This window comes from Platichthys flesus, chromosome 11, assembly GCF_949316205.1.
Source record: "Platichthys flesus chromosome 11, fPlaFle2.1, whole genome shotgun sequence".
Taxonomy (NCBI): domain Eukaryota; kingdom Metazoa; phylum Chordata; class Actinopteri; order Pleuronectiformes; family Pleuronectidae; genus Platichthys; species Platichthys flesus.
The window spans coordinates 15609026-15621604 of NC_084955.1; the positions used below are offsets into that span (position 1 = coordinate 15609026).

The window sequence follows — 12579 nt, forward strand, 5'->3', positions numbered from 1 at the left end:
GATTACTTCCTGGACTGACGTTACTGTTAACATAAACATTGGTTAATTTCTTATTTTGTGTCAGTTGTTGTTTCTTTGTGTTATTTTTTTACCTGGTTGCCTCCCATGCCGTGGCAGTTGAAAATGCCGACCTTCTCGTTCTCCTTGCGGGCCATGTTGTCCAGGCACTGGTTGGTCTCCACGTTTCGGATCTGAAATGAATACACAACCACAGTGAGTAACCTGAACATAAAACATGTAATTCACAGATATTTATGTTTTCCTATTGGATTTCAGACTAGTCAAAGATCAATCTATAACTGTCTGTATTACAATAAATGAAAGGGTCTTTCATTTATGTGTGTGTGTGTGTGTGTGTGTGTGTGTGTGTGTGTGTTTGTGCTTGCTTACCTCTCCCAGGGAGTAGTAGTGTCTGGGGATCTGGGAGTCGGGGTAGACGTTCTCCAGGTACCAGCTGAATGGTTTACATTGGAGTTTTTGTCTCAGAGCACTGCGAGATGTGATGTCACCATAGTCCACTTTGGTCACACCTGGACAGACACACAACAAACACAAAGGTCCTTTTAAGGCTTATCTAAAGAGTGTCATGGGTAAAGGCCACATTATTATGTGACACACACAATCACAATATCATTGGATTTCAGACCTCACTTCTCAGATCATGAAGTGTTTGAAAGAGACTTAAGTGGAACTCCAGCAGAAATCTGATGAGCATCTAATGGACTTTTATAGAAGGCCAATGCATTTTAAAGCCAAATGTGAAGAAATTGCACGCATGAAAATTGGATGGACAGACAAATGGACAACCTGAACTTAAGTTAAATAGCTTGTTCTGTACCCGCTAAAACGAATAACTAAACTTTATTTATACAGCACATTTCATACAAAAAAGATGGAACACAATCTGCATCACAAAAAAAAAACACCACATTAAAGACAGATTCAAGAAATATAAATATAATAATTGGCACAGGAAGGAATGACTTTAAAAATAAACAAATGAAATAGATTTCAGAAGTCCTCACATATTAAAATTACAATTTTGTATGAAAAATTAAAGAAAAGGTTCTCGTTAAAAGTTATGTTTAAAAGATGAGTTTTGTCAGATGGGTTCCCCCAAACCAGCTTATTTACACAACGGATGAGTTTGTGAGAGTGTTACTAACGCATCTAAAAATATTCTGTATTCTGTATATGTGTGTGAGTGAGTGATTGTGCGAGTTAATAGCGGCTTTGTAGCGTGAAATTACTCGCCGCCCCCTGTCCTGCACTGCTGGGTCGCAACTGCAATATCACACTGTCACTGGGTTAATGGATAGATCACACCTGCCACAGAGATTAACCTCCACACATGAGCACATACACACCCAACACACTAGCACACACACACACGGCCCAACTCACCAGGGGAGATGATATAGAAGAAGTTTTTAAATTCATCCATCCACACTTCTGCCAGGCGGCGGTTGTTTTTGTTGATGATCTGTCCCGTTCCCCCGGGAAACGTGTAGGGCGTCGCCTTTCTGAACACGTGACCCACATGAGAGCAGGTGACAATTTCCAGCGTCCCACCGCACTGCCAGATCTGTGAAGAACAACACGCGTGTAGTTTACTGTATGCACACTGAGAGGCCTGATCACTGAATGGGCTGATCAGCGAGCTCTGCTGGGTGATGGAAGACACAGATTGGTCGCGTCCGTGTTGTGACAGCCTGAATGAGTCTGATTGAGAGCCAGTCAGTAGACGCCTGACAAAGAATTAGTCAAGTCACCAATTAAGTCAGCGAGCAGTCAAACTCAAGTGTAATGTGTGTGTTTGGGACTCTGAGCAGACTCTCCTGGACGCCCGCCAGTGAATGGAAGAATACCGTCATGTCAATTGGCAGCGGGTGTGCTCACTCACTCTGAAAGAGATTTCCAGGTTCTCTCCACCCCAGATGTCCATGCCTGCGTCATACGTGCCGATCTCCTGGAAATAGTCCCGGTCTATGGAGAACAAGCCGCCTGCCATGGTGGGAGTCCTGAGGAGACACAGGAGAGCAGTGTAAACCAAGATTGAGGTGAGTCAGTGCCACTTAATTCACATGTGGCTTGTTTTCTAAAGGTCACACTGTAGCAACAGATCCCATTGGAGTTTTAAATTTCCCAGCTCACACGCCCTGCGCTCTGCTTTTCCCCCATTTAGTCCTCTTCTGCTCTGTGGTTGTGATGGCCGTGTCAGTGTTTATGTCCTTCTTTTATCTCTGCCTTGTAAACGGATTTGGTTTGTTTTCCCTGCTGCCTGACTTTGCTTTCATTTAACAACTAAGTTCACATATCAACACATGATACCGTGCATACAAACAAAGACGAAGATCAAACATCCTGAGAGCATGCAAGGTCCTGGTTTGTTTGAAGTGTTTTGCGGAGAGTCAGAAATAATAAGAAACAGAGAAGTGGATAAAAACAAATATTTTCTTTGCACCGTTACATTTCAAAGCTCGAACTCAACTTCCAATTAAATCACTCTTTTGACACAACTGAAGCACATGATAATAAAGCAAAAAAAAGCATTTACAGTGGACCAATTGATATGTCGTGTTACAGCAACAATCTCTAATTAAAGACCTCTATATAAACAGGAAGCTTTTAGCACTTAAAACACAGTTTATTGCTTAGAAAGCACACTGTGACATTTAAATAAGCACAAACTCTGCAACATCAAATAAAGAAAGGGACAGATGACAAAATGTTATTTCATGCTGAGAAGGTAAAACTGTAGTTCTTCTTTACGATAAACTTGCGTGTGTTTTTTACGTTTGCTAAGGAGGTTTTGTTTTCAAAGCCGTTTGGGGCACGACTCAATTTTGGAGTGGATCTGGAGAAACGGGCGGATCCATGCCTTTCTAGTTGTTCCCAGGTGATGCTTCTGGTAATTTCTCTCAGGTTTGTAACTGACAAAGGCCAAATTCAGATCTGGTTTCGATCTGATGGATAGTGGACATCTCTTTAAGTACAGATGTGAACACACCTCAGACGAACTCAGACCCGATCATCTGGTCTCTGAGAACAGAAATTGATATCTGTGTTTATTTGCATATAGAGCAGTGGAGGGAAACGTGATCCCTGCTCACCGGAGACACGTGTAGAGACACATTTTAAAGCCAGGTGTGACGTACTTGTGATAGGATCACAGGAAACAGATGCTGATACCAGGTCTGAAGAGGGTCACAAGGTCAATTTATATGTTCGCAGGATTTTCCTTAGACCTTGGATAATTTTTGTGTTTTTTCTTTCATGCCATGAGGAGAGTCTTTCAAAGTGACCTCACACTTTTTCACAGTTCTACAAATTACAAGGTAGACGAGTCCATAATAACCAGTTGAGCTGCGGAAGTTTACTCCTGCACCATCACTCTTTGAGGCCTCTCAGTGTGTGACAGTTCTATAGCGTCCTATGCACTGGCCAAGAAAGAACAGTCCCTTTAATACGTTTTTAACAGCAAACTTAATTGGTAATGCAAATTTGATAGGTTGAAATAACACCAGTATGGTCTACTGAATTATCAGTGGCCTACATAACTTGTAAGTGTTTCCCAATAACATGGAACTGCTGCGCGACAGGACAGTGTTTATGCAAATTGTGTCATAAACATAAAATACTTCTTAATTTCTTCAACCAAAACAACCAATTTTGTATTTTAGTTCGCCCACAAGTCATCCTTGGGGAAAATAATTGTCAGGCAGAGCCGTGAAACCGGGGCGAAGAGTGTTACATAAGATGTATTATGTGTGTGACCTTGAATAATAGCGCTTAGCGTGCTTAGAAACAAGGGCAGGAAGAAGAGATGATAGACAAGCAGAAATAAGCTCTTGATTTTTACTTCCAAGTGCCTGACCATGAGAAATGGTGCATGGAAAAGAATTAGACAAAATCTCACTTAATCATCTTGACTTGAACAACAGAGGAAAGTTCACTGTATTTTGTCTCTCATCTTGTCCTCAGAGCACTTGATCATTCTGATGAAATTTAATGGTGAAGTACGATTCTGCTGCGCACGTTAATTGTGAATGGCTGTCAGCGACGCTCAAGTTACCAGCAGATGTTATTTCAACTCGCTTAATGACATCAAATGAGTACGATCATGTGTGCATGGTTATGACACTGACATGACTCAGGCCTCATCCCTGCAGCCAAATTCTCTTTTTGCCGACCCAGCAGAGGTCAGAGGGCCGGTTCAACAGCTGCACTTAAGCTGAAGGGCACACATATGTACTGCAAGTTAAACCTCTATGTGTCACTGGCCGGCTCGTCTAACTGTGTCACCAACCTGACAGGCAGTGTGCGGTCTCCTTTGCGGCGGTCCATCTCTCTCTGGGGCACAGGGTACCACCGGAAGTTGAGCTTCCAGTTGAAGCCTCCGTACGTCATGTCGGAACCGGCCATGTACTCGAACGTGTCGTCGCTGATCACGTCGATGATGGGGCACACCACCGTTCTCCTACAGCCAACAGAAACACATCAGACATACAAACACACACAACCCAGACCCCACCCACACGCAACACAACTGCATACGCCTGTCGAGTGGTCATCAATTAAGACTAAGTGCTCATCTATAAGGTGTGGCACCTCCTGGACCAAATCCACTACAACAACAATATATACCTTGATTTAACCTTCAGCCATTACTCATCACACCTTCTCAGACCTTATGTTTTGTGTGTGTGTGTGTGTGTGTGTGTGTGTTTTTGAGTACTAGCCTGAAGGAAGCAGTAATCGGACAACAAGTAATTAAGCATCAAATAAACACGACGACAAGCCCCCTACAGGCCCAACAATAGTTTATTGATTTTGTTTTAATGCTTGCCAGTGGTGTGTAGATCTCCTGTGTGTTTGTGTGTGTCTTACTTGTCTTGCTTGATACGGGCGAGCAGAGGCTCCAGCCACCCCAGTGTGCATTCACAATGAGCATCCAGAAAGGTTATAACCTAGACACATGGAGAGAAGGCGTCAGACAAACCCGGCAGTGCACACACCATCTGGAGAACAGGTCACTGGGGAGTGGATGTCATGTTTGTGCATGTACGTGTGCACAATGCACACACCTGGCCAGTGGAGAGGGACGCTCCTTTGAGACGAGCACGGATGAGTCCAGAGCGCTGATCCATCCTCACCACTCTGACAGGGACTTCAAGTCTTCTGACATACTGTTCCAATGGCCGCTTGAGGAAATCTGAAACACACAAATGAACACGGATATGAATGAAAATGGAAACAATAGCAGAGTTTTCATAAACACATATTTTATATAATTAAAGGTACAGACCCTACATCAAATAAACAGACAGAACAATGCAGAGAGTTCTCTTCTGCTCTTGAGGGCATATTGGTCCTAATAGTAGACCATGTATTTTTTACTTAATTATTTCAGGACTCAACAGTTACACTTCATTCATTACATCAGATAATACTTTTGAGTTTAAGTGTTGCATTTTTAGACTTTTGTAGCCTTAATGTTGAGAGACTAGTGAGTGTTTGGGACCTCACTAGCGTGGCTCCATCTCACTATTGCTAAGCACAGTCTCAGAATCTAAATGTGCAAGATGGCTGCGTTCTTATACCGGATATTTTAATTTGATTTCTGGATAGTGGGAGGAAGAGGACACACGCTGTCCAGCTTTACAAACAGTATATGGTCTACAGCGATTCTTTTAGAATGAGCATGAGAGGAATCGACAAGCTGCAGTCACTCAGTAGCCTCTGGACATTGACCTGTCTATAGACGTCCAGCGGAACAATGATTTTGGTAAGCGGCCAAACGCTGTTTCATTGTCTGATGGTTATGGCTGGATGAGGAAACTGCAGAACAAATCCATTAGCTATGAGTCTTATTTTACCAATGTGGCTTTGTATGGGCCACAGTGTGATCACTCACAAACATGTGACAGACCACAGGACATGTTGTTCACTTTGTCAGTGAGCCTATTTATTATGTTTCCATCAGTGTTTGTTTGTCTGGTTGTTAGCAGGATTACGCAAACTGATTACCAGGAAACTTGGTTGCAGTATGGGTCAGAGAAGGAACCCATTCGATTTTTGGTGTTGATCAGATCCGGGGTTGGGTCCAGGATTCTTTTTACATTGTGAGATAGGACGTTATTCAACATTTTCATTGATTTCTCTGAGAATAATTAATAAATCTTATTGGGGAAAAAAAATTAAGGCAGGTTAAGGGAACTGATAATTATGAGTGTGTGTGACTTGGTAAAGATCCAAGTCACACACACATGGGTTTTTGTCTATTAAGCACGAGGCATGTCCTTATGAATTCATTGTTTCATTTACATGTTATGCGCTCAGACACATCTAGTCATGCACCTCTCAACCATGGGATGTGGTACGCTGTCATGGGTGTAGGCAACCCCTATATATATTGTGTGTTTGATGCCTGCAAAGCAGGCTTCATTATTGGCATGTGAATTTGTCCGGATTTCTAGAATCCTTCCTGACCTGTAAGACTTTGTGTATTAAACTTTTAACTAGACAATCAAGTTCTGGGTCTGCGGAAAATTCTTCCTTCAACATCAACCTCACCTTCATCAACATCTCAGCTGCTCACAAGATACGATAGTGTTTTTGTGCAGGTGCCTCAGTTTGAATGCCAAGATCCCATCTACGTGCAGAGAGCTATCCTCCCTACACTACCATCAAACCTGAGGTCCCATTGGGTGTAATGGTGCTGTGTGGTGGCGGCTGGGGGGGGATTGAGGGTAATAACAGAGTGTAATCCCTGCGGCTGGCAAATTAAAGACCTAATCTCCCCAAAACAGGGATTATATGCATTGCACAGGAAAGAGTGGCTCACACAGCACATACAGTATATGCTGACTGGCTGTTGGGCACACGGACTTGCACACGCGCACACACGCGCACACACGCGCACACACACACACACACACACACACACACACACACACTCATACACAAAGTCAAATCATACAGTAGTTCTCTAAAAAATAGGTTAAGCCTCAAACAAGAGGCACTGAAGGAATTATGTGTGTATGCGTGTGTGTGTTTGCATGTGTGTACATACCCCTCTCACTGGCATCGTCCACAAGGACAATCTCCTCTAGCAGTGTGTGCGGAGAGCGGTCGATGACGGAGTGGACGGTTCGCAGCAGCGTGCTCCACGCCTCATTGTGAAATACAATCACCACGCTGGTACGTGGAAGATTATCGGGATATAACTTGTTCTTGCACCTACAGAGAGAAAAAAAATGAGAAGAACACATTTAATGAGGAAAAACCGGAAATCTACAGCCTGACCGAAATGGATTTTTTGGGGGGGGGGGGGGGGGGGGGGGGGGTGTTGATACCTATACTTGGGAAATATGCTCTGGCTGGAAAAAATGGCACTGATTCCTAACCTTTTTGAGGAAGAAATGTAATTACACTTGATTATAAATTAATACACATAAAAAGGAAACATAAAGTACAACCAACAACATAGAACTTGACTCAAGCTCTTTGTATAACGTTTATGCATTGTTTATTCTTTAAAATAAAAGTTTACGTCTCAGCTCATATCTGCAAGTATAAAAGCTGATACCTATACATATTTGATTCGGCCAATTATATTGACCAACTGATAAAACAGTCTTGCTTTACTGAAAGCTTTTCAAAATGAACTAATAAAAAGAAAGCCAATGCAGCTATATATTAGTCCCAAGTACAACAAGAGGAGATGTGTGAATTGCATCAACCACATGTGCAATAAGTGAAGTTGTCGGAACAGGGACAGACCTGAGCCAACAGAGGGGGAGGAGAGAAAAACACTCTGGTTAAGACATCACAATCAAGCCTCTGTCTGATTGTAAGAGACTGCTACAGGCAGAGCTGCAGCTCAAGTGAGTTCCCACAACAGAGAGCTGAACAACAGGGACTTGAACATCGACTGGACTGCAGTCATTAGAAGCGTAACTGTTGCGTTACTTACAATCGTAAATTGTGATATTTGTATCGACTGCAAACAGACAAGACAACTGAGGGTGAATGACGAGTGAGCAGCTGAGCATGTATCTCCAGATTTAGACAGAGACTCGGACAGAAACAGTGGGTCAGTGCGATGAAAGTTGATTAGTGATGCTTATGGGTGTGTGAGTCATGAAGCAGTGGAGCACACACACCAAACTCTAACTGAGACAGAGAGGGATGCAAAGGTCTCACGGAGGAGAACAGGTTAGAGAATGAGTAAGTTTTAAATGATCATCCTAACTAGATTGCATCATTTGAGAATAAGACGCTGTTATGTAAACAGTATTTTCAGATGACCTTAAATGAATAAAGTCACATTTTGTGACATCGACATACAACACTTACAAACTGCTTGACGAAAAATCGCCTGGGTTCGAGTTTAATCAAATAGTATGACATAATGTTGACGTAACTCATAATGACTCTATGATCTGTAACATGTAAATGGGAATATGAATGCAAAAATATATATATTAACATCCCACGTAAATATAGTAATCTGAGTAACATCTTGTTCAGAATAAGGTCAATAGCCAGTGACCTACACACACTGAATATATTTTAGATGATTTCAATTTAGAGTTATTCAGACTATAGTAGATGCTGCAGTGATTAGTGTAGATTTACATAATACACTGCAATAATATGCTATATAAAGACTAAATAATCGCTGTGTCACTTTGCCCTTGACATTTTGCAAAGGCTTTAAAGAGTTTGTCACATCAGAGCCACCTTTCCTTATGGCATGTTAGTCTTTCATAATCGTCTCACTAATCAAAATGAACAATTCATTATCTGAGAAAATGCTTTGAAAGCCTCTCTCCATCATTGACAGTACCAGAGATATTACAGATGGATTGATTTGCACAACAGATGGCACAAAAGATGGACACAATGAATTCCATAAGAATGTTAATGTTACCTTCCAATAAAAAGAGAGAGAGCCCAGATACAGATACAGAGACAATGCTGGGGTTCAAGAGACACTGCTGCCTGACACGATACCTGCATGTGAGCTGTCTGACATTTCACTGCCTTTCAGTGAGAGTGTTTTCTCAAAGAACCTCAGTGAGCAGCTCAAACTGTTATCTACTGATGACAAAACTGAGTGTAGCCTGTGACTTCCTCCCTCTGACAGACTCAACTCACAATAGCCGAATGGAACATGATCTCTCTCTTTCTCCGTCCACACAGCTCCCTCCCTCCCCAAGTGTCTGACAGCGACAGAGGAGAGGAGGTCAAGAAGATAGTCTATCATGCAGCCGCCTCTGGAGCATGTTAAATAACACACACAGTCATTCTCAGGCAGCGGCATGCAGGCCCATGCCCTCTACAAGGAGGGGAGGTTGACGAGCGCACAAGATGAATCACTGTAAAAACAGCAACACCCAATTTTATGAACGTCAGGTAATTATGTCTCTCCCATCTGCATCAATGACAAACACAAACATGACTCGCTGGATCTTTGCTGCGAAGCTGATGGGGAAAAGAATTCAGTGTTTTAACCAAATCAACGTGTTGACACACGCACGCTCATGTCGGTGTGTGTCGTGAATTCTGGGTATTCAAACAGACTGGGGTGGTGCGGCTACATTTGGCAACAGCTAAGCAGAGTAATGAGTTACGGGCTGGGATTGGGAGGAGAGTTAGGAGGGGTGGGCGGACTGGTTGTTTTTAAAGCAGTGTCAGTCATACAACATTACACACACAAACATTACACGTACATGTATGTTTTCTCAGTCAGGAAAGAAAACTTGGAAGATGTGATCATGGAAAAAGTTTTCATATTCTGCTGATCCACACACACTTGACAGTGATGTCAGAACGACCAGTCCTCTCATCGCTGCACTGCTGCAAATAATGAAAACAAACCATCAGTGAGTTTCAGCTAATGGTGAACTGCTTTACGATGATGAATTTGTTTGGAGGTTCTCTAAAAGCCTGCCGATCCACCCACACACACACACAAATAAACACACATGCACACATGTGCGCGTACCTACACACACACAGGGACATTCCCTTGCTCGATATTGACTAGGCCTTATCTCCTAATTGGAAAAGCACATAGACAGAGTGAAGGCAGAGTGAAAACACACCTAGTAATCAACCCTCGCTCAAAGACTAAAACCCATTTCACGGATCAATGTCCTCTTTCTCTCCTGTCTGTCTGGTGTGCATGTGCTCCTGCCTGTCAGTCTTGTGTCTGTCAGTCAGTCTTTCTGTCCGTCTCACTGAAAACCTTCATTACTGATCTGTGCATGTTCTGCTACTGAAGAGAAAAAAGGAGCAAAGGGGAACGGAAGGCTAAGCTGGTTTCCACCTGCTCAAGCTAACCTTGACATATCTTACATGCTACTGGCCAGATGCATGTCTGTCTGTTGCCCTGTCTGCCTCCCTGTCAGAAGACTTAACAACCTACAGCCACTGACACACATTAAAGTAAAAATAAAATCCTCATTATAGACAAGAAGGACCTCAGAATTACACATATAAACTGATATTCAAGTAAAATAATGGGCAGACTTTTATTTTAACTTTCTCATTACTATCCTTTAAATTGAATGTTTAATTTTGTTTTGATTTTCTTTACATCTTCATAAAACTGTGGGGCAGTTCCCTTGGGCAATGTGTGCCGTTATCCTTAGTGTCTCATCATATGGGGTCACTACTTCCTTAATGTCATGTATTTCCAGTTGAAACTTCTGGGTGAACAAATGGGCTGTTGGTTATGGAGAAAAAGGAGTTCTGATTTGATAGGACAGGCAGAAAGGCGGCATTGTCACTAGTGCAGCATTAGGTCACGATATATAAATGTACCAGCTTGTTGTTTCCCAATTCTATTATATACACTAATTCTAGCAAAAAATAAACAATATAATAACAGTCAGCACAGTCAATAAGGATGAGGGTTTCACGTCTGCAGTTTGTCTCATTTGGTATAGACCAGGAGAAAAAGAAAATGAACTTTGAGATGGCTTTTATATTTTTTTAAAATTTTAATGAATCTAGATCTATTGACATGAAATCAAACCTACCAGCAGGTAAATCAATTATTAGACAGTTGTGGAAACACACGTCTAATTTATTTATGTTCTAATCCAACTATGGGTTCACACTCACTTAAATATGTCCCATATTTGATCATTTCCGGGTGCTTTTGATACAGATTCATCCATGTGGAAATATATCTGTGAATTTAACCTGAAAAGCCAAAACATCTTGTCACAGTTCCTTATGTCACACTTCTCTCTTCTCTCATATGAGTAAAATGCTCTGATATTTCATTAATAATGCACCTTTGCCACTGGTCTCTAATACTTCTCCTTGGGACGGCTGTGCAGTGACAAATCTGCCTCCGGACATTCATTGCATTTTGACATTCCTCAACATTTTTCTCTCTTTTAGTTTGCTGGCTCAACGACAGCATTATTGTTTTGTGACTGTGTGACATTAAAATCCAAAATGTCTGACAGCTTGTTTATTCCTCTGTGAATCGAGTGTTCTGGTACTTTGACAGCATTTATATACCACCCACCTAAGCCTGCTTTATAATTATAGACAGGGGAATCTCTCTTTCTACACAATGGGGACTTAAATTAACCACTGGAGGACACAAGGATACAGCATATAATGCATTTTGACAGTTGGGTAAAATCCCTGAGGAAGCTGTGTTACCATGTTTACGCTCTGATTTAAATAATTTCATTCCTTTCATATTCAGGTTTCCATTATAAGGTTGTTTCCTAAAACAGCCGATGGACTTTATGGGATCAAAGCTTTACGTTAAAATCCTCTGGTTGAGTCGTTTGCTTGAGCTCAGTGAGTCCACAGAGTCGACCAGTCAGGACCTGCTCCCACAGTACAAGAACAATATAACATTATTCGATAAGAAGACTCACTCTATCTAGTTGTGATTGGCCTGCTGGTCACAGGGACAACATGATCAACCATCTCCACAGGAACTGGCAACACTTACTCAGTTAGTCTTGGCATACATTGTTTACACAGCTGGTGCCTGCGATCACTTCCCAGTGATTCAACCGAGAGTCTCGGCTTCGCTAAAATTGACATATTTAGTAATTAAATAATAAACCCGACAGCGTATAGAGACGTGAGCTGATGAAAAGCAGACTTCTTTAATTTATCCTGACACCTGTCACAAGAAGGACGCCACCATCAACCCCTGCCTTACAGAAGCCATACGAGAACTCTAAAAGGGACACACCAACACATATATCAAACCACAATATACAGTGGTAAACAAACTGCAGTCTATCAAAGCAATTACATATGATGAGCAGGGACCCAATGAGCATCATTTTGAGAGGATATCCAAAAGAAGGTAACATGCAAACTCCACACATTTACACAAAGCAGCAACAGAGAAAAACACCAAGTTTGAGATCTCTTATGCTATTATGAGAAGTGTAGAAAATCTAGTTCATTATGAAACTGTGGCAGGACAAATTATAACTGGAGAGAGCATCTCAACCATCAGTGCTACTGAAATCCATTTTTAGGAGAACTTAATTTGAAAAGCGATAGAACAGATGATTAGCT

At 41.9% G+C, this 12579-nt stretch overlaps 1 protein-coding gene across 2 annotated transcripts in view; it reads right to left on the reverse strand.

Moving 5' to 3' along the window:
* The window catches only part of galnt1 (UDP-N-acetyl-alpha-D-galactosamine:polypeptide N-acetylgalactosaminyltransferase 1), a 43695-nt gene that overhangs the window by 3270 nt on the left and 27846 nt on the right, over positions 1–12579 (reverse strand). For both annotated transcript variants that reach the window (XM_062399644.1, XM_062399645.1), the window contains exons 5-12: positions 7076–7242; positions 5088–5215; positions 4891–4970; positions 4310–4480; positions 1904–2021; positions 1405–1585; positions 391–530; positions 93–191 (exon numbers count right to left, since the gene is read on the reverse strand). In XM_062399644.1, the coding sequence (XP_062255628.1) occupies positions 93–191; positions 391–530; positions 1405–1585; positions 1904–2021; positions 4310–4480; positions 4891–4970; positions 5088–5215; positions 7076–7242 (1084 nt within the window). The remainder of the gene's footprint in view (positions 1–92; positions 192–390; positions 531–1404; positions 1586–1903; positions 2022–4309; positions 4481–4890; positions 4971–5087; positions 5216–7075; positions 7243–12579) is intronic.